Source organism: Tinamus guttatus, unplaced genomic scaffold (assembly GCF_059628265.1).
Source record: "Tinamus guttatus ecotype Peru unplaced genomic scaffold, ASM5962826v1 Tinamus_guttatus_pri_ptg000211l, whole genome shotgun sequence".
NCBI classification, from domain to species: domain Eukaryota; kingdom Metazoa; phylum Chordata; class Aves; order Tinamiformes; family Tinamidae; genus Tinamus; species Tinamus guttatus.
In genome coordinates this window covers 8,714,430-8,736,558 of record NW_028288745.1, presented here as the reverse complement: position 1 = coordinate 8,736,558, position 22,129 = coordinate 8,714,430, and the positions used below count along the sequence as shown (strand labels likewise).

Below are 22,129 nucleotides of genomic sequence, written 5' to 3'. Positions count from 1 at the left end.
TGTAGATCACAGGGCCAACCTCCAGAAGCCTAGAGGAAAAATGATACCAGTCTAACGCTTTGGGGGTTTTGGAAGACTGTAGAGTACAAACTGTCATGAAGCCAACTTAATATAACTGTTTCCTTTATACTCTAAGGATTCACAAGGGACTTCACTGCTAGCATACAGGAAATAAAGTCTGTTGTGTTAAAACGAGACTTTGTTTCTTACAATTTAGAAAACTACACAAAGTTTCCTTACAGGAAATGTTACAATTCATTCAAACTCCCATATTTATTTGTAGACAAAAATTCCTATTCACATAGCAGGAAAACTAGATGCAAATAGAGACAGCACAGATTTCAAGCCGTAATGGGATACTGGTGAACTATATGAAGGCAATAAATGCACCTACACGAAAATGTACTTCAGTATAAAGATATATTTATTATTGCCTGCTTTTCCAGTAGCAGACTAATTCTTAACAAGAATCTTTGAAAATAAATTATTTGAAAATAATACATTTCTTTAGTGAGAAGCCTTCTGCGTTTATTTTAGGTAAAGCCTGTCTTCTATTTTTAAACTATCCGACCAAGATATACCGACCTGGGGTATTTTTCCTTTAGAGCAGGCCATTGAACAATGAAGTAATCCGAACAGTAGTAAAGAATCTTTCCAGAGAGGGACAAAGTTTCCACGCGGCAGATGCTCTCTACGTACACAATGATTGCTCTCTTTAGTCCTAGAAGCCCAAGAAGAAGAGCGCTTATACAGACAGGAACACATGTTCCTGGTCCATTGCACAATATCTAGAAAAAATGAAATATTTTACAAACATGAAACAAGATGTTTTTCATAGGGTAAAGAACCAACACATATTCTTATAACACTACATTTGCAAAAATGTATTACCAAAGATGCATTGAAAGCTAGAAGAGATTAAGAGAATGTTAAAAGTGCAAAATAAAATCAAATAAAAGCAATAAACAGAATGATTTTAGAGTAGCTGCTGAAAGATCACACTTTATGTGTCAGGGAGGGAGAAGTGTCCTGTTCTGAGACAGGACACTTAATTTGCCAACAAGGAAGCAGCATTTCTTGACTCCTAGGAATATAGCTGGAATAGTCTCCATCCTCAGTAACAGTTTTGTGTTATATCAAATATGAGATCTGGGCACAGATTAAGGCATAATAAGGCCAAAGAGGTTTAATTAGGATTACTATAACTGAGACCCAGTTATAAAGCTCTTGGACTTTGGCTTAAGCCAGCAAAAGAGTTTAGCAAAAATGTGCTAATGAATCAGGACCTTCATCAAAATACACTAGCTGATAAGCAGGGCTGATGGATTTTTTCCCCTCTTTCAGTAAGCTGTTGTATTTACCAAAACACCTTCCTTAAACATACTTGATTCACGTGCATGTCACGTGCTTGTCAGCAGAGGATCTCAAACTCACAAGTACTAACATTAAAAGGAAGTGAACTTTCATTTTTATATATTGGTAAACTGAAAGACAGTTCAAAATAAAGAGGTATAAATTATAGTGTATTAGGTGCTAATACACACTAGTTACATATCTAAATTAAGAACAGAAGTACCTTGATTTCAGGCAAGGAATTTCTTACTAAATCTAACAACCACCATGTAATCAGCACTTTCTGCACAGCTGGAGGTTATGTGGAAATAAAGAGTTCTTTTATAAACCATGGCCCTATATTCTGTGAACTTGCTTTTTTGTTCCAAGTTCACCAGCCTGTGAAAGATACCATTTTGGTAGTGGAAAAAAAAAATCAGAGTTTCTTTTACATGGCTGTAGCAAACATATTCCAGAATGTTTCCTTCCCTGCTTTGAGGCAAGATACCAGCGATAAGCTTGTTAACGCAGTGTGTCTGTCAAAGGCAGTGGCTGCTCCGGGGTGCCGGACTCTCACAGATGCCTTTCTTTGCCTCTGAGATGGCCCCAGAAATCTATTAGGTTGGAGACGTGACAACTGTATCACAATATTTTCTTATCAGAATCAATGAAACTTAATATTGTACATAAAATTATAACCTTACTTGTATAAGAAAATTGCAACAGTTGATGATGATGTTAATGATTATATGGCTAAGAGAAGTTCAATACATCCACTTTGCATTCTGTATTTCTGCAATCAGGTTAATACATCTGTTTCAAACCTCCACATCAGGTCTTAAAACCTACTTTACAATCTAGTGAGAATACAAATCTATTCTTTACATACGTGGTTTGTCATATAAGAGCATAAACCAACCACATGCTCTTTTAACATTTCAAAGAAACTCTTCCATACCTGTGAACTAAAACACAGATTTTGCCCTATTCCTTGACAGGTTACATTAATCTCAGCAATGCTGATTCTGCTACAGCTAGATTGCTTCTGATATCTAAAGTAAAGGCTGTTTGGGTACTTCTACTTAGTAACACCATTCGTGACAGTACTGTAAACACAGGCAGATAAAACAACCTGGAGTGTTTCACTGGGTCTTCAGGCAGAAAAACCCAGTGTGTCTGCTGTAGAATCCAGCTTGTGTCAAGCAAATGCCTAAGTGGCATTGGAACAGTCATAAATACCCTTTTTTGCTTGTTTTTACTTTTTTTCCCTGATTCTAATCAACTCTAAGTCTTGCTCCTTTTTTCTCGAGAGACGAGCACCCAGTTTGACTGCTGCTCTCAGGTTCCCAGTGTAAGTGGACAGAAAGCCACATAACACCGTCACATGCAAGTCTCCATCGACCCTCCCTTGGGCGACGCTATCCGGAGCGCAAACCCTGTCCCGTTCCCATCGCTCCCCAAGCCCTGTCTCTGCTCTGCCACCATCCTACTCGCTGCCTTCATCTTTCCCCAGCATCTTCCATTCCAAATTTCTCTGCAGTCTGCTGGGCCTCTCTCAGGTTTCCCACCTCTCTTCTCCGATTTCCTTTTTACTCTCTCAGCAGTTTTTCTCCCTCTGCATCCCTGTTTCCAGGCATCCTTCATTCTGGACTAGTTGAAAGCTCAACCTAGTTTAGCTCAATCTCAGCCTAGCTGGCTAAAGTAAGGACAAAGTTTCACATCATTCCCCTACTTTCCACTTTTACACAAAGCCGGAAGGTCACAGATATGGGTCAACTCTGGGGAAATTCTACCATTTGCCTCACCTCGGCAGTTGAGGATGGTAGAACTGGTTTTATAAAAAGTTGAACTATTATAGTCACGGTGTTTATTAAGCCACTGTCCTAGACAACTCCTCCTGCTTTCCACCTTTATTGAATATGGCTCTCGTCCTGTTAGTAACTGGTATTCCCACAGCTAGATCCACACAAGGAGGGATGTCCTAGAATGAATTCCAAGCAGATATACATATGTTCATAAACCACATAATGAAACAAAGTTAAATGTCGCTGTTCAAACAACACCCTAACAAAACACCTTTACTGTATGCGGGTTTGGATATGATACTATTTTAATTTATACTTGCTACTGACCTTTTATAACTTCCAAGCTGCCATTTGATTCATGGGGAAAAGGATCAGACAGTGGGGCAGATTATGGCCTAGGCAGCTCTATAAAATAGGATCTAATGATAACTGCCACGGGATCTGCTCTTTCCCAGCCCACACACGCCCCTTCAGCCAAGATAGAAAAGATGTTGCTCTAAAGGATCTCTGCAGGAAAGATGCCCTAAAGACACTCTGAGGATGAACGTCCATGTTCTGCAGTCCTTGATTTAGGAGACTTGTCCTGATGGCGATTCTGATATAAACCTGTTGAACCCAGCGGATGAAGAGATCCCTATCTGAATTCGAGGTCGTGATCTGCAGGTCAGAACTACTAATCAATCCTTCTGATCATTAAAAGTTAACCTCCAGTTACCCCTCAGTGTGTGTCTAAGAGGCATGCCCTACCTAGACCTGTAAGGGTGGCTAATGTGTTGGAGCAGCAATTCCCCTCCAAAAATCCCGCCTGACCAGTTCTCCTTCACACAGTCACCAGGAGACAAGGCTGGCCTTCCCATTGCCTGGAATTCGACATCACAAGTGCACTGAGATGCAGGAGAAACCTCTGGGAAAATCAGGATGTGTGTTATGAAGCAGAGGAATCGTTACATGATCTATGAGCTAGAAATACTGCCGTTCAGCTCGTTCCAGCACACAAACTTGTGGAGGTGGAAAGGACCTGACTTGTCTACCAGACTTGCCCCTAAATGTACAAGATATGATGAGCTCTTCTACTAATGAATTGCAAAATACAGTTTAAAATCTTGGAGAAAATTGTATCTTCCATTTTGAAAAGATCAAGATCTTGAAAGATCTTTTGCTTTTTATGCTCCAGGAGAATACAAGTAGCTCTTGGTGAATCCAGGGAAAATTATTAGCATGGAGCAGAAGCATCTGTTAGGCAAGAAAGGTACAGGGCCTCTGCAAGATCAACCAAGGTCTTTCCCAACACTATTTACCTTAGCTACAAGGCTGCCTGCAGAATATTTGCCTTGCATGAGAGATGTCCTCACAACTCTCTGGTTTACTTAGTTCAGCCTTCCTCGGAGGTGGAGCAGAAAGTGGGGAAAAAGAGGGTCAAAGAGAAGTTTTCTATCACCTTTTAGACCTCTGAGCTGCAACTGTCCAAGAACTTGCCTGGTCACTGCGTTACCTGCTTTGCTGCTAGCAAGTTGTAAAGGATTTTTCTAGAAGCTGAGAGGGCTGTGTGGCTCCTTAGTACCTATATCCTCTTTGAACAAGAAGAAATTTTCAAATAACTGTTAAGCTGCTTCACTGGTTGCCAGGTTTCACAGCTAGGCCTAAAAACTAAATCCTACACATTAAAATTCTTTAGCAATTCAATGTAACCAGACTTTAAACAGTACAATGAACAAATTCATCAGTTAATGGAGACATAGAAGTAAAGGAGCAGAGAAAAACATTTAGACTTAGCAAGTCTCACTCTAATTTCATATTAATTCCACATAAAAATGGAATTTCTTATTAATTCCATAAAAAATGGAATCGTTTTTGCCTTTCCGTTTCAGGTATTTTCTAAGGCTGTGGAAGGAAAGCAAGCTGGCACACATGCCGCTGAAAACTGCTTTGGAGCTGGCGAATGCAACAGTGTAACGCAGCGACACTTACTGCGCTATCACTGGAACCTTAGCTCAAGATTAAATGCCAGGCCAGTGGTTAAGAAGAAAATGCGTAAAGCAGAAAAACTGCACTTCTTTATACATCTGTAAAGCAATGTATCTGGCAGGACAGAAGTACCGCACGAGGCAGGGGCAGGGCCGCAAGGTCGACGGAAGAACCAACGTCTACACAGTTAGCACTGCAAGGCCCTGGCATTTTATTCTGCTTGCATTTCTGCCGGAGAGTTTAAAACAACAGCTTTTTTTCTTTTTTTTTTTTGGATACATACTTCGTTTTTGTGACTAATTAGCATTTGGGAACAGAAAGCAACTGTTCCCCCTGTTGGGAAACAAAAGCCCACGAGATAGCTCTGAGGTTGCTCGGGAAAGCCAGGGAAATGTGAACAGCTGTTCCTGGTATTCTAAATGAAAGGAAGGAAAAGGGAAGGGAAAGGGCTGGGATAAGAAAGCATGGGAGAAAGAGGAAATTGGAAACCAGTTTGAATCACAATTAAAAAGAAGTTAGCTCAGAAGAAAAATAGAGTTCTAAAAAATGACTATATTGTCATCCACCCACAGCAGTGGCTTAAAAAAATGTGCCTGATTGATTAAAAAGAAATATGAACATATCTAATTTTAAGGAGGAGTATAAATCCATATCATTTGCTTCAGATAAACAAATTAGACCGCCCAAAAATATGGTAAAGCAAATTAGGCTCAAGTATTTTCAGGAGATAGTTCTGCTTTTGGACTCTGGATTAACCAAGTGAAGGGTTAGTGGCTTTCTAGCTTGCTCAGGAGAGTGAATCCTGGCTTTGCAATGAATTTTCAAAGATCAGCAAGATCAGACATCAGCCAAAGGACTAAAGTAGTTGTAATCTGTACGTTGTATTTATTCTAATTGCTTGTTTCTAGTTAATGTGAGACATCCAGATGTTTTGCCCCTGGGGCAAGCTGCACTTTGTAAAACCTCACAAAAATCAGCTTTAGAAAATTCTATAATCCAAGATAGACAAAAAAAAAATCAGAATAGCCTCAGCAGAAATAGCAAACATAATTAAATTAAAAATAAATACAGAAAATCATCAGAGTGCAGAAGACACTGTCTTAACACAAAAAAAGCTGCCTTTTGGAAACTGCAAACCTGACCATAATATTACCTGAAGGATCATTCAGAAAAAAAAAGGAAAGCACAGCAGAAATTGATTAAAGTGACAGAAGAGCTGAACAGTCAGATTCAATGCAAGCTGAGAAGACAGCCTGAAATAAAAATTAAGAGGAAGACCGTGGTAAAATAGTGTTTTTGTTTTACCAGGGCTATTCTTGATTCTTGGACCACTACACTCCTCAGGAAGGATCTTTGGTTTTGACACTTGAAGAGTGTGATTACACTGTGGAGTATAATTCAGGGGTGTGATCATGATTTCTGAGTGTAGCTACAAATGCCTGGGCACGTTTCAGTGTTTTTCTTTTACTTTTTTTTTTCCTCCACTGTAGCATGAGAATTGAGAGACTTCTCAATGAATTCATTTATACCCTGCTATGCAAATTATCTCATGACCTCACCAGCACTTCCTTGCATTTAGTATTTTCTTACTGTTTTGAAAACCTCACATCAATGCTCTCTGAAGTAATATATCCAGCTGAACATCTTTTTTTTCACCTACAGAGGTAATGAGTGGCCTACACAGGTAGATGGGATTTGGCTCCCGGTCTCAGCTGTCGCCTGTTCCCGAGGGCGGGATCTGGCTCCCTGCTCAGTGCATCCAGCTGCAGTCTGTGGGAAGCAGAATTACAAGTACTGTGGCCCTGTAGTTGGGTGGTGATCTCTCTAATAATATTAGAGACTGTTCTAATTACAAATTTAAACTAAAAAAGCATCAGTGAACAAATGTTTTCACCTTTTAACTGTAAGTATATTTATGTTGCAGGTTTGTGATCAATGTAAGCCTGGAAAGTCAAGAAATGTGTGTCCCGCTCATGGCTTTGCTGTGGATTTGCTATGGCACTGGGGGAATATCACTTACTTTATCACCACATCAGTATTTTCAATCCAGAAAACCATAATTTACACCTGAACAGGCAAATCATGATTCTCACAGATCCATCTCAACAAAGATCACCAGTGTGCAGCATAGAGTGCACTGCATTTATTAATATGTATTTGGTTTATTAACATCTCTTGAGAGTAAGATAAAATATATGTCTTATTTTCTTTTGAAGAGAATTATATTTTAATATGGTCAGATGAAACAAATTTTTTTTCATCATAATGAGCACTTCTAAAAGGTTTCAAAAGATAGTTGGTTTACGTGGAAGTAAAGGTAAAAGAGGATCTTTCAGGGAACGTAAGTCTACTTGGTAATCAGAAAAACAAGAGAAACTTAAGAAATTAAGAGACAAAATGATTTCTAGTAATATAATCCAAAAGTTAGCTTTTGTGTGTATTACTAGTACTGTATGCTTAACTATTTTAAGCATGTGAGAGACACAGTTCTTGTTAAAGGTTTTCTAGTTTATCTCCAGCATGTGTCTGAAAATTCCATCTCCAGTAAAAGAAGCTTACTGTTTTTAATTTTTTTAACATTAAAAAAACCCTTTTCTCAGAACTTATGCTATTACTGTTGGCAGGGAAGAAGATTAATGTCAAGTTCTGTCTGAACAATATAAAGGTCATTAAAGTAATCAATGGTTTATTCTTTTTATAATATGAAGATCTTATCTAGCTCATTTCCTTCCAAAAGTAGTACATAAAACCAGTTACAGCTTTGAACTGTGTTTGCTGTTGAGACATACCTGCAGAATGCAGGCCAGGCCAAAAGACCTAGATGTGTAGTTTGATGCAAATGAATCAATTAGTCGAATTGAATAGATGCATTTTGACCTCCTAGTCCCTAAATCACTTGAATGACTAGAAGTACAAAAGATGATTATTGCCTTCTACAGCAGTAGCTGGTGTTCAAGCTAGGCAGTAGGCTACAGAAACCACTCCTAGTCCACTTCTGGGCACTTTGTTGTTTTCACCTATTACCCACAGGACGTGAAGTGCTTTTCAGAGCAAGCAGGAACACGTGTGGTCCTACGGGCAGGTTGCCTAACCCGGATAAGGAAGAGCAGTGAGTGCCTGAGTGGGGAAGAAGGAAGAGCAACAGCTTAAACAAGAAAATCTTGCACTTGGGTTTCTAATGTTCACTATCTTTTTTTCTGCTTTTTCTGGGAGTATTATTTTCATCAAATATAAAATCCATTGGAAAGCATCCCCAAACTCCCTTGTTTTCCAGCTTTTGCTTTAAAACAGGATGGGGTGAGGGAGACACAAATTCTATCCTATGGGTTTTTCTAGGGGAGAAAAGCACAATCCCACCCTGGGCCAGACCTGTGGCAGGACTGAACGGTGGCCGTGCTGGGCAGTGTCACATCTGCCTCGCAGGTGCTTGGCTGCCCAGCCCCGAGTTAGGAAGCGTGGGGCAGAGCCCAGGGCAAGGGCCCAGCTCCTGTCCCTTGGAGCAGGGGCCCCCTGCAAAGCAGTGACAGATGCTCCTTGGTTCTGGATTTCAGCATTGCTCAGGAGTGAGCTGTTCATGTGGCTATTTAACTGTCAAGAGTTAAACAATTGAGGTCTGTTTCTGGGTGTGCCTAGGGGCTTTGCTGATGAAAAGGAAGATAACTGGGATAATTAAGAGCCGCCAGAGTGAGGCAACAGCTTAGTGAAGGAACTCTGAGAATTTCAGTGTGGATCCATACAGAAACATGTGGGTTTGACTGTTGCTTTCAGGTGATGAAGGTAACCTTAGGCAACCTTCTGAACTGCCCCTGTACTGTATGTGAAAGGTAGCGACAGCCTGTGGAGCTGCAGTACCCATCCATACCTCTGCTGCTTCCGCAGGTGTGCAGGAGCACAGCGGGATGCGTGAGCTCAGCATGATCTCTGGCCTAGCTGCCTGATGTAAAACGAGAAAGATGCAACCAGTTAATCATAGACAACAGTAAATGAAGGTTATAAAGCTGCATTAATGCTTGGGTCTGCTAGAATGTTTGTGCTGCTATTAAATTTTAAATTCACAGTCTGATGGTCAGTGGAATCAAAGGTATCTTCCCTGCCAGAAAGTTTCATGAAGAAATAGGGACATGAGAAGTGAGTCTAGTGAGAAACTGTGGGAGATGGATAAAAGGTTGTTTAGAGAAGACCAAGGTTACCAAGGCAGAGGCAAGCTGCAGAATGAACTCCCTACCCATGTATGCTGCTATGGAGTAGGTTTGTGGCTTACTGCTGCTGCCAAATTAGTGGGAAGTACAGGAGACTTGACTTTCTGTGGATGAGAAAGGTGGTCATAATACAATTAAGAGGCTTTTTGTCAATAGATGAAAAGCTAGTTACCAAAGTTCACTTGTAGCTACGGACACTAGCTACCACGCTTACTTTCAGGAAGGCATTGTCACTCTGAATGTCACCGTGGCTGAGCCAGAACCTGCCTGAAATTCCTCTGCATTGGAAAACCTGGCGTAGCTCTGCAGCCCGCCCCTGGCCACAGGCTCTGGTGCAGTGGCCACGTTTGGCCGTTCACGGGAAACGACAGTGTGTGATGTTTGTGGCTGCCACGTGACAGGAACACCAGGATATATGTTAGCTCATGACATTGATCTGTCTTAACCCTTTACCTGTCTCTAGTTTAAACTTGCTTAAATGTAAGCTAATACCTCATGTGAACGTTACAGCTAGTGTTGTACCTCTCTCACCCCACGAACTTTTCTCTTAGGTGAATGGTTTTGTTTGTAAGCTTGGCGAGGTTGTTGTAGGATTTGTGGGGGGGTTTTGTGTGTGTTTGTTTTTCTTTCTCTACTAACTACATATAGAAAAGCAGGGTGTATCAGCCTATCTAAATGCCAGCCATAGAAATGGCAGCAGTGCAGTACAGAGCTGCCACGCTAGCGCTAAGCTTGCTAACCTGAACAGCTTTGGAAGTTTATCTGTGACCAGCAGAGGGTAATTTTACACTGTGGCTGTACAGGAGGGGCAAGGAAGAATCTAATACATCTTCATTAACTGAGAAGTCAAATGTCACTTCACCTTTATTTTCTTTGTATCCTATACAACTGACAGCATTGCTCATCTTAACCTCATGTGCTTATTCTGGTTTATTTTAACTGTTTTGATCATAGAAGAACAACAGTGATTGGGACATAGTATGAAAGCAATCTGGTCCCCAAGAATTTTGTGTGGGGCAGAAAGATTTAGTGTGCAAGAGAATGTACCAGATCTTATTAATACTCTGTTATACAAAGTTCACTTGTTAAGAAGTGAATAGAGAAATAAGGACACCACCCAGATTTTGTATTTCTACAAAGATCTAATAAGAATCATGATATTAGGGACAATAACTTATTATTCATCATAGCAATTTGTTAAAGTGCTATGAACTTAAGACATTTTGAGCAGGGTACAAAGAATGGAAAATCTTAGCTAAATGAAATAATGATCTCCTTTCATATAGCTTACTGTGTGAATATTTCTGTGACAATTAAAAAGCTTGTTGTTGTGAACTTACCCAGTCTGGAGACCAGGCATGTATGGTGGGATATCCAGGCCTCATATGAGTCATAAAACAATCAGCAGACTGCTAGAAGCATAATCAGCTGTGTATTAAAATAAAGAAGATTTCAAGCCTCTAGAAAGTAGTTGGAAAAGGCGAGTCAGTTGACAGCAGGTGGGGAGGCAAAAAGTAGAGCTTGTTTTACTTGCTGTACAAATGAAAACTAGTCCTTACTAGAGATCTCCCATGCAAAGGAGGCCCTAATGTGAAATAATGGCCACCTTTGCTTGCTTTAACAACAGTTTCCCCAGATAGCAGTGATCTGAAAATTTCTGCCTATCTTGGGCTCAGCCTGGGACAGCAGAATCTGAGGAGTGTGCCCAGAAAAGCAAAATTCTGGCTCTAAGGATCCTGGGTGCACAATGCAGTAATGAATTGCACTTTATGCAATATTTCTGTATGATGCTAGAAAAAGTAATCATTACACTAATGGAAAGCACAATGCTGACCCAGTTATGACCTAGCCAAATTACGGATAAAAGAAAGGACCGGGTGCAATCTGCAGAGCTTTATTGTGTAGTGCCTGGACATCCTTCGAGTGCATATTTGTGACCTAGCCAGAGCACTTGTTCACCTAATGCCTGGTTTCAGGTTTGGCAAATTGGCTCAGCGATAAGAAGAATAGTTCTGAAAGCAGCAAGAGAAGTGAAGACAGGTTGCATTTGACCTTGTATCTCCTGACTCACTGAGTTGAAGCGTATTGTAGAAAGGCTCTAACATTGACTTAGTGTTTCCTGGACAATAAAAAAATCTGTGTAAAATCCAGTAATTTTCTCTAGCTTTGGGGAAGTCTCTGTGTAGCTTGTGAATTTTTCTGTAACTAAGAAGGATTCGCATCCCTCCCTAGTTAATAGATCTTCTGATATCTCAGTTTTAAGTCTCTCAATTAAGCATCTCAAAGCATTAATCTTCTCTGGGAAGCTACCCATTTTCACGGTAGGAATATCCAGACTTTGAGGCTAGAACTGCAAATTAAATCTGTCTGCAACTGCTGAATAGCTTGAAAAGCCTTTGCAGGGCAAGGAAGGTGGGAGCAGAGCGTGCTGGCACAAGTTGAGCTTTCTTTGAATTTTAGGCCTCTGCATAGGAAGCCTATCTGAGCCAGACAAGCTGTGAAAACTGCCTGGGATTGATGCGCTCTTGCATCACTGACACTTGCATTTCCAGAATTCTGGCACTTGGCTATGAGAACAAAGGCCAGTCATCGCCTCTGACATCTTAATCTTGTTACTTGGTTTCATATCTCTAAAGGGATTTAGCTTTGCAGAGTGTAGATGTGCGTAACTTAGAAATGAGCCTCTTCCAGATGATTTCAAGTTGACTAAACAAACTTTTGCATTTCTTAAACTCTCTGATGGCCCATTTTAAGCATGGTGTGAGTCCTGCAAGTCAGTAAAGGTCTCCTGGGAGTTGTTCAGTTCTTTCCAAATTCAGTATCCTGAAGAATAGTTAGATGAAACTGCTTTATTGGGCGAAGTAAACTAAGAAGCTTTGCTAGAAGTCCATGAGATACAAAGAGGGCAGAGTGCTTGTGTAAATAAGGATATATAAAGTAACCCCTGTGCAGGTAGTAGGTTTGTTGTTTCACTTTATACCTATTCTGTTTTAATAGATAGTTTAACTAGTTTATTTGCTCCAAATATTGATTTTTTGCACCTAAAGGTTTCACAGTCTCCTTTAGCAGTAATTCTCTTGTCCCACATTCCTTTATAACTGACACTGCTTTTGTCTAGCTTTAGGGTACCCAGGGAAGTCTTCAATCAAATAATTCATCTTCTAGCTCTCAAACATATACACTTTTCTGACAAACCTAGAAGCAGGTGTAAGGATACCAGGATTGCTCCTACGTAGAAATGACTTAGAAGCAATCCAAGGTTTTCTTTGCTTCCTACAGTTCAACAAAAGCAGTTTCCTAGACTGAGGATGTTCAGTACTTGCACAAAGTTCTCAGCATGATGTAATACTGTGCTTGCTCTTTCTAAACTTGGGTGTTGATTTCTGTGCCAGAATCCCCTAAAACGCCAGCATATTCTACCCTTTCTAGTGCTTTAAACTACTGATACGCTGACCCACTAGTAAGAGGAGTTGCAAGTCACTACGAACATTTTCAGCTAAAACAGCAACTGCATATTAGCAGTTGCCTCACATACTGCAAAATATCTTTTCACTGGCAGTGGGAGGCATTTTAATCTTCATATCACTTTGCTAAGTACTCTAAAATCTTTACAAGCTGCCTTACTATATTTTAAAGAATTCCTAAACTTCTCATACAACTAAAGTTGTATGATACACATACAACTTGCCATACGCAACCAACTTTTAAGTAGTGTAAGATTCAGGATAAAGCTGGAGATGCTGCTGTCAGTGGTGGTACCAGCTCCTATTGCTGCTGACAATGGTGCCTGGCAAAAAACAAAATATTTGGAAGCTCTTTTCCCTCTGGCGCACTGGTAATCAAAGATGACCAATTTTTGGATAGAATTTTAAATTAGTAGTTCACTTAAATGCTACAAAGGCCTTATGAACCTTGCTAAAATCTGTTAGTAATTTTACAAGAACAAGTGTTTTTCAAAAGTATTAGGGCTCTCCTTGTCTGCCATAGCTTATCAGCTCCAGTACTAGTTCTAATAATGGCACATGTGAGTCTTCATGTCTCTTTAAATTCCTCTAGTAAATAGAGGAACCATGCAGTGCTTGCATACCATGCATGCAACTGGTAACTTTCTGCTCTCTACAATGTGTCCTACTGACACTTTTGGTAATATATTAAGCTACAATGCGGGATTTCCCAGTCAATTTCATTTGCAATAGTAAGCCAATAAAATCCATATATATTAAATGAAAACAGTAGTGTAGCAAGGTGAGTCCTGACTGTTATTTTCCCTTTCTATGTCTGCTTCATGTGAAGATACCTCTGTTTTTCCTCCACAAACTAAAATCACTGTAGAAAAATTAGCAATCCATCCCCTCCTCCCTCCCAACTTTGCCTTGGTTTCCAGTTTTCAGAACCAGCTAGAAAAACAAGAACTGCAAAGAAGCTGCTTCTGTTGTTTTGCACACTGAACTGCTCTGGAAATTTTGGCAAGCAAGTAGCTTTTCACCTGATAGGAACTGACCAGTACTACTGAAGCCAATGATATAATTCACAGCAACTTCTATAAATGTTCAAAAGAGCACAAATATAACTGACCTCTTTAGAATTAGTAATACAATTCACAATGAGAGCTAAAGAAACCTATGTACAAACATTCTCTGTGGGTGTATACATGCTGCTATTAAATTATGAAAATGATCTTGTAACAGTATGTGTTTAAACAGGCTTCATTTAAATATCTTAAACCCTACAAACCATTGATTTGAAATTCTGCTAAAATAATGTTTTTTAAAAACTCTAATTTGGATATCTGATATCTTAAAATGACTGCAGCTCTACCAAAAGGCTTGCTTTAATCAAATTTCTCCTAAAGAACTGTAAGATTCAAACTGCAAAAATGCATTGTAATTAGCATGAAATTGTAACTTTTTCAAGCTTCACAAAACTGCTCGTGAGATGAATGTAGTTACCACTTCAGCAGTGATGTTTTCTGTCACTAGATGAGATAATGAATGTCAGTCTGCCAAAGACTGAATAAACCTACACATAGCTGAAAAGCCCATGTAAGCACAAGAATTGCATCTGTATATATTTCTGCTGAGCTGAACCTGCTTATTCCAGACTGGTCATACCATTTTGGGAGCAAGATCAGTCAATGGAACATCCAGGATTTCAAGCACAGCTTGAGCTGTTGCAATCCTACAGAATAACCAGGATTTCAAGCACAGTCTGTGCTGCTGCAATCCTGAAGAGATATTATCAAGAACCCGCGACCTTGTTTGTGCCAGCTCTACTGGCATTTACAAGGGAGTAACAAACTCTCTGATGTTACTTGCAAAATTCTGGGGGGTGGGAACTGATATTTGATATCCTTATTCAATAGCAGCACAATCTTTCCTCCAGTTCTTGTTGTATTGCTACTATTTCTTTTGGATTTAAGTTTACATTCAAAAATATTTTTCTTGTTAACTGTAAATCTAAGTGTAAATCTAAGTATAAATCTAAGTATGCACATGAGATACAGTCTACAATGTCTTGATATTCCCGATGATATTGCAAATTCTATACAGCAGACTAGCAAGTTCTCAATTAAATAAGACTTACTTTACCTACCAAATCTGGTTTCAGTTTGTAGGTCAAAGGAAGGGAATAAAGTATGGAGTACAGGGTTGTTACCACGGAGGAGGTCCAAGACTGTCTAACCTCACGGCTTCTGGGAATGCGATCAAGGGTGAACTGGAAGAGAGCATGATAAGCTGAATTTTAATTTCTCTAAGAATATTGTTGTTCTTCTATAGAATTGCTGGATCTGCCTGTGCCTTTTTTTTTTTAAACTACTCTTGAAGTGTTTGGATGTGTAATCTTCTCTTAGGTGCTGTACTTGGTGTCCTGTGTAGCACTTCTAGGAGAAGAGTACAACAAAATACCAGAACTATGCATGTAGGTTTTTTTTTTCTTTTAAAATAATCTCTTCTACTGTTACTTTTAAACATTCCTAACTCAATAAACAACTTGGCTAGAGCAACTTCATTTGCAGTATGTTAACTTCGTGCCCCACCTAGTGGTTACTGTGACATATTTCTAGGTTTGATTAGATTTAATCCAAACAATATGGCTGTTCTGTCTTTTTGCCAAAGAAAGTAACAATTCTTCTCAATTAATGTCCAGTGCATATTACTAAAAATTTAACAATGGGTGTTTAAATGGAGAGAAGTATAAGAACATCTTTTCATTACATAGTTCAGGAAAAAGTCTTCTTGGTTCTTTTCATGTATAAAACGTGTTTTCTTTTCGCCTCTAAACACAGCACACAGTTAACTGCACTAGGGCACCCTGCACTCTTCCCAGGTAGTTTTACCTTGACCCAGAGGCATCACATTGAAGGGACACCCTGCCAAACCACCAGGCAGGCCTGAGAGCAATGAAAGTTTTGACTGTTTAAATGCAAGACAAACATATGAGCTGCAATGCAGTGTTCAGTGACACTGACACAATTTTTTATATATCTGGACAGTGGTCACTAACTTCATAGGGGATACCAGATCACTACTATTCTTATGGAACTCATGCTGAAACTGGGAGACTCTGAATGCTGTCATAAACTTTGAAAATTCTCCTTTTTCTCCATCGCACCATTTCTAATTGATATAGCTTAGCCCTGGTGATTTGTGACTGGAAAAGATAGTGTTGCAATATCTGCACATCAAAAATAAAGTCAGCCTGAATAACAAAAGCTGGCACCCTTCTTGGATGTAGGATGGAAAGGATTTTTAAAAATAAATAAAAATGCAGAATATTAAGTTATTTTTGAGTGAAATGTTTCAATGCAATAAGCTTTAATTATTATGATACTGGAAGGCATTAACACATATTACAAACTATTTGTTTTATGTTTTATTTGCAGGTGTTGAAACCCTGACTGCACCAGTCTGACAACAGTACATGGAAAAATCAACATGCCCCTTGCTCCCCATTCAACAGGCATCTGGTTATCACTAGCGGTCTCTTTCATGGAACTTTGGAAGAGATCAAGTGATAAAGGAGAAATGCCATAAAGTGGAGTTTAGAATCCTGCAGTATCCTTTAATGAATAACTGTTGTTAAAGTATCTACACAAACTTACAGTAGTTGTAGAAAATATTCTATAAAGGTGTCAGTAACTGAATAAGACTCACATTTACTTAGGTAAAAATTTTTAAATAGCTTGTTTTTCACTGACTTATATTTTGCTCTACAAACTTAAGATTTTTGAAGTTCATAAACTTACAAAAGAAGAAAAGCTGGAATATTTGCCTAAAAGGGAGCCTGAATGTTTTTAATGTAGCAGGACAAAATTTCTTGATTTAATACAGACAATTTTAGAGCATGGTAACACAGAATAATTTTAACAGTGAAGTTACCTTTCAAAAATATATATTTTTTGCATTTACCATGCTCCCATAGGCAAAGATCAGGCAATAGTATTAAAGCCTGCAATAAATATGGATGACAGCGTAGCTGTGTGCAGATCAGGCTTCAGTGGACACACCCCTCACGGGAAGAATGTAGCTAAACAATCTCTGCTTAAGAAAACAAACAACAAACTGCATACAATCTTCTTTATCACGGAAAATTGATTTCAGCAAAAGTTGGCAGGGACCCCTTGTGGTATCAAAGTAGAAAACTATTTCTAAGATGCAAACAGATCAAACTTGTTTCAGCTATATTATTCAAAAAACATGCTTGAAACTTTGCATGTCAATGTCTATCTTTTATGTTAGAACTTTGACCTACATATCAATCAACTCTTGAATATTAACTTGGGGGGGGAGGTAGGGAACAGATTTTGTTTGACATCAGAGATAGGCAATTTTATCTCCTATGGTCTCATGTTGTTGCATTTACTTTCCATTACTTCTTCAGCAGAGTCAGAAACCTTTTCGTTACTTGAGCCAAATGTTCCAAGCTGGCAATTCCAAACAGGTTGACTGAGGTACTGCAATTTTAAAATCAGTGATGTCCTTTACCTAGTTAATGTTGTTCTGCAAGCATGCAAGGAGAAGCTGTGGAAACTTGCCACTGCTGTGATTTACCATAAAGTGCTCAACTGAACACACAACAGCCCTTCTAAAGGAATTGGCTTTATTTAGTCGCCTTTCCTGGTGAAGGGTAAAATCTCGTTGCATTGTTTCTTTCATGAACCATAAAATGTAAAAGAATGTGTGGCTGGAAGAGCATTATGTTAAGACCGGTTAATTTGGTCACCCATCCCAAACATGAGGATTTGGGAAAAATTGAGGTGTAAGTTGCAGGGAAGAATATAAGTTGAGCTCTTCAGTCAGCAAATCTAAGCGATCCTTCTGCTGCTAGACATGGTCAGCAGGAGCTGAAGCAAAATCTTTATCCTGAGTGCATCAGCTCTGTGGGAGCCATGTAGAATAACCTTTGTTGCAAATTAAAAGGAACAGAGGACAAAGAGGCAAGCAAGAGCAGAGCAGGACACCTTCCACAGGAGGCATCTGACTTGCTGAAACCTTTTTTTTTTTTTTTTCAGGAGACTTAGTAGATAGAGATGCAACACTTCATTTCTTGTAAGTAAGAGGTTTGTTCAATCTTCATTTCCCTCTCCCCAAATTCTGCAGATTTAGGACAGGGATAAACCACAAATCAAGAAGAGAACTTGATTTTATATATATATATATATATATTTACATGGTAATTTGTTAAATGAATACATTGATTTTCTCTTAGATCATTATTACTGTAGTTATGTCATCTGTCCAGTCTTTGACTCGTATTCACTATCTATTTCTGTAAAAATCCTCCTCTTGAACAGGAAGAATAAGGGACTGACAACAGGCTGTACTTTTCAGAGGTTTTCCATTAATTTATTCAAGGCTGCAAGAGGCCACTAATACCTGACTTTTAAATATCTTATGCTCTATAGCACCACCTGTGCCAAAACATATGGTAGTTGAAAGCCCGCTGAAAATTACAAATATTGGAAGAACTTATCTTCCATTTTCACTCTGAATATTTTTGCTGAGTGGCCAGTATGCACTGGAGGAAAATTAAAAACAAAAAAAAAAGAAAAAAAAAAAGAATGGCTAAATGAAAATGAGTATCCCTTATCTGGTTGTGTTCCTCTAATCTTTCACCTTCAACAAAAAAGTAAGTACATGATTCTATTAGCAGTTGAAGGGATGGAGAGTGGAAGTTGCTTAGTAAAATGACCTAGATGAAAGCTCTGCAATACTTTAATACTCAAAATATATATTTTAAATTTAATAACTTAGCTTTGAACATTTATCAGATGAGTGAGAAGCACTAGTTCTTTAAATGAATAATCAATTACCAAAACAACATTTATCTGAAGAGCTACCTGAAACATTAGTGACAGTAGATGAATTACTTTCTAATTACCCTTAATTAAACTCTCATCTTTAGCATTCAATGGGAGGAGAGACTGACATGTTGAGTTTTAAACTGAGTCATCCTCACTTGATTCAGCAACTTGGGGTGTGCAAGTAACTCATTTTCAAAGGTGAAAGTGGTGAAAAACAAAATTTTGAATGTCATTGCTAAGTCTGTTGCTCATATTCGCAGCACTTTCTTTACATTAAAAGGACTGATTTTGAAAATCATTAGTACTGAATCTTATAGCCTTTAGTCTCAGTAGTGCTGCTGACGGCAACAGAAATATCAGCCATGTGTCATATGAAATCAGTACCAGGCAAATAATTAATTTGCAGCATGTTGTACTACTTGCTTTAAAAGACTGAGATTTAAGTAGTTGCTAAGGTCCTTTCCATTTACAGGTTTATTCCACTGATACTGTTCTACTAATTTCACTAGACAGCAGATAATACTTTATATCAGCAGAGTCATATTGTTAATTAATAGTCTATCTGTTAATCATACAGCAAATAGCTCAAAGCAGGCAAAGATCTGATGAAAAAGTAATGGAATCTTCTCACAATCTTATGATTTTTAAATAAAATAAAGCGATTTTTAGGAGTTCAGAAGACTGATTCAGCATTTGCTCAAGTCATCAATCAGAAAATTATCAAATGTGCACTAAGAGGTAGTGTACATTCAAAAAAAAAAACATAGCAAATGCTAAATTTTAAAAACAAAACAGTCCAGTAACACACAAAACACAACCTCAATTATGGCTTTTCTAAGGTTTTTTTTTTCCTTTAGGTACAACATTTTATATACCACTTCTTTGAAAAATATGTTACTGAGGAGAATGGTGAAATAAAACACAAAAACCCTTCTGCATTTCTCTCTCAATATTTTTACAATTACAAATAACACTTTATTTAGTATACAAGATTTAAAAAGATATTTATTTTCAGTATGCTTTTCTAGAGCAATAGATAGTCTTCTATGTATAATCACTCTTGCTACAACTATGTTTCCTCATTTCTTTCAAGGGAATAACATGTTAAACAGAGGTAAGTACCATATTAAAACAAAGTAAGGAAAGTAACAGTGAAAATTAGAAGGAAGAATGGCAGTGGATGCTATTTTAAAATGTATTTATTTTCTATTTCCTGAGTCTCTAATACAATAATTAACAACTGTGCCTTTCTAGTCCACTTTTAGAAATGTGAAAAATAACGTAGATAGAAAGGTAACTTCTGTTGAATTTTAGCAAAAGTGATTATCAATTGCTATGAAAATCAAATAAATACTGATCTTAAAAATCCTATTCAAGAATCACTTTCACAGTGTCTTGTTATGATCAAAGAACATGCTTAACAAGTTACCTGGGAATTGGAGAAAGTTTCAGCTCTTTTTTGTTCAAAAGAACGTATTTTAGCTTCACTCATCTTATCTGAGTCTGCAAGAATATAATGTCGAGGAGAGTATGACTCTGACAAACAACTGAGTAACCTCAGGATTTCTGTTGTGTGCCCACCTGTTTAAAAAAAAAAAAAAGAGTAAACTGGAGTTGGTATATGAAACATTTTGTAATTTCCAATTTCTTCAGCTGAATCAGTCCCTTTTCCTTTTAAAACTTATTGGTGCTAATAATATCAGTCACACTTTTCTACAAGTAAAGGATTCAGCTACAAGTTATTTGAGATTAAATAACGGGAATAAAATTCAACTCCCATTGAAGCTACATCAGTAGAACCTTTTCAGCTTAATAGGCTTGAAACAGATTCACAAAGAAGAGAAACATTTGTTTAATGTCCTGCACGCAATGCAAAATAATCAGCAGAGATACATTGTAGTCCAAACTCAAAAGCTGCAATAGCACGGGACAACTGTCAGAACGAAACCACACAGTATGACTCCCCTTGAATTCACTTAGCAATCCTATGACATGAAGACCAGATGCAGGGACTCCACTTTCTCCAATCATAACACAGAAATCACGTAGGCAATGATTTTGCTCTGCTGCTGAGCCCGTCTAAAACCTGAATGCCGACAGAAGGAACAGTCCTGCTGCAGTCAAATGCTCCCCCTGCTCCCCTTGAATGGGCTCAATGGGTGTTGACACTCTTTCCAGTGCAAGGTCACCAGCTCAGGGAGCTAAACTGGCAGAATATTGCAGAGAGGGAGAGCTGCTTGTTCTTCTATTTTGGGGGGTGGTGTTAACTTTGTGTCAGTCTGCTTTCCCACGCTGGCTCGGTGTTGTGTGAGGGGCTGGAAGGCAGCCCCTCACTGGCAGTGGAAGAGGGAAGGGGGAGGGCTGGGCTGGGCCGGGCCAGCTCAATGGCATCAGTATGTGCATAAATCTGCAGTTTCACACGTTGCAAACCAAAACAGTGAACTAAATGTATTCTTACTATCTCTGGCTGTCAAGTTTCAGCAGAAGTTTTCTAAGAGATTTTGCTACAGAAGTTTTATCAGCTAGCAAAAAAAAAAATAAACAAAACAACAACATCAAAAACAAAAAGCTACACTGCTTGGATTAGGTACTATTTTCATATACTACTTTCAAATTTTCAAGTCAATCTAATTTGTGTGACAGATTAACTGCCCAGCAAGCTTGGGGATGCAAAGAGGGACAGATGTGACATGCATCAAAACCAGCAAGGTTTCCAACAGGACTACATGACAGTCGACCTAAGGAAACGACAGAAATGGGGTTTACTTGAAACTATTTGAAAACGTAATGTATGTGCGAGATCATCAATAATCCCGGGGTCGGAAGGAGCTGCAAAGGTCTGTCCTGCCTGAGTTCTATTCAGAATATTCATTACTTAATTAACTAATTGAACAAAACTCGCAGGCACAAACCCGCTAAAAGTGTGGCCCAAAATGCCCAAATTAAGACGCAGAAACGGAACCGCCGTTAATGAAAAACGCACTAAGGGCTGCGAAACCCCCTGAGGCGGCGGCGTTGGCCCCGCCCTACAAATCCCGGCAGGCAGCGGGGCGGCGCGCGGGAACGGCGTGGGCCTTGTCGCGGGCTGCCTGCCGGGAACCGTAGTCCCTGGGACGGCGGCTGGCGGCGAGCTGCGCTGCGGGTAACCGCCGCTTACCGGATCCGGCCACCACCAGGAGGCTGAGGGGAGGCGTCCGCGGGCCGCGCCGCCGCCTCGCCAGCAGAGCCGCGGGGACGAGCAGCAACGGGAGGAGAAGGGCGGCGGCGCCCAGCCAGGGCAGCAGGGCCGCCATGCTGCGGCCGCGGGGCCGCCCCGCGCGGGAGGAAAGAAGGCGGGGGCGCCTCCCGGCCGACGGCGGCCCGCGCGGCTCAAACCTCCTCCCTCGCGCTGCCGAGCGAGGGGAGCGGGGTGGGTGCTGCGGCGGGCGCTGCGCGGACGGCCGTTGGGGCCGTTTGGGCTGTTCGGGCTGTTCGCGCCGCGCGCGCGGCCGTTGGGGTGTGTGGGGGAGTGTTGTCACACGCAG

General features: G+C 39.7%; 1 protein-coding gene across 2 annotated transcripts; it reads right to left on the bottom strand.

The window, feature by feature from the left end:
* Positions 1-405: 405 nt before the first annotated feature.
* ALG14 (ALG14 UDP-N-acetylglucosaminyltransferase subunit) lies at positions 406-21,997 on the bottom strand. 2 transcript variants are annotated; one of them, XM_088524505.1, is made up of 4 exons: positions 21,763-21,997; positions 20,035-20,186; positions 14,957-15,016; positions 406-788 (listed from the first exon to the last, which is right to left on the bottom strand). In XM_088524505.1, exons 1-4 carry the CDS (start codon positions 21,896-21,898, stop codon positions 558-560), a joined length of 579 nt encoding a protein of 192 aa, XP_088380631.1. In that variant the 5' UTR covers positions 21,899-21,997; the 3' UTR covers positions 406-557. The 2 variants fall into 2 exon arrangements, with proteins under 2 accessions (XP_088380631.1, XP_088380630.1); XM_088524504.1 differs by having other exon boundaries at positions 14,894-15,016; positions 21,763-21,988.
* Positions 21,998-22,129: the final 132 nt, after the last annotated feature.

Bases quoted from the DNA above. Each gene is read 5' to 3' on its own strand.
- ALG14 (XM_088524504.1), bottom strand. From the start codon at position 21,898: ATGGCGGCCCTGCTGCCCTGGCTGGGCGCCGCCGCCCTTCTCCTCCCG. The intron at 15,017-20,034 runs GTAACTTGTTAA...GCTCTCTTCCAG, and splicing joins AAACTTTCTCCAATTCCCAG to TTCACCCTTGATCGCATTCC. The intron at 789-14,893 runs GTAGGTAAAGTA...CATTTTTTCTAG, and splicing joins ACAAACTGAAACCAGATTTG to ATATTGTGCAATGGACCAGG.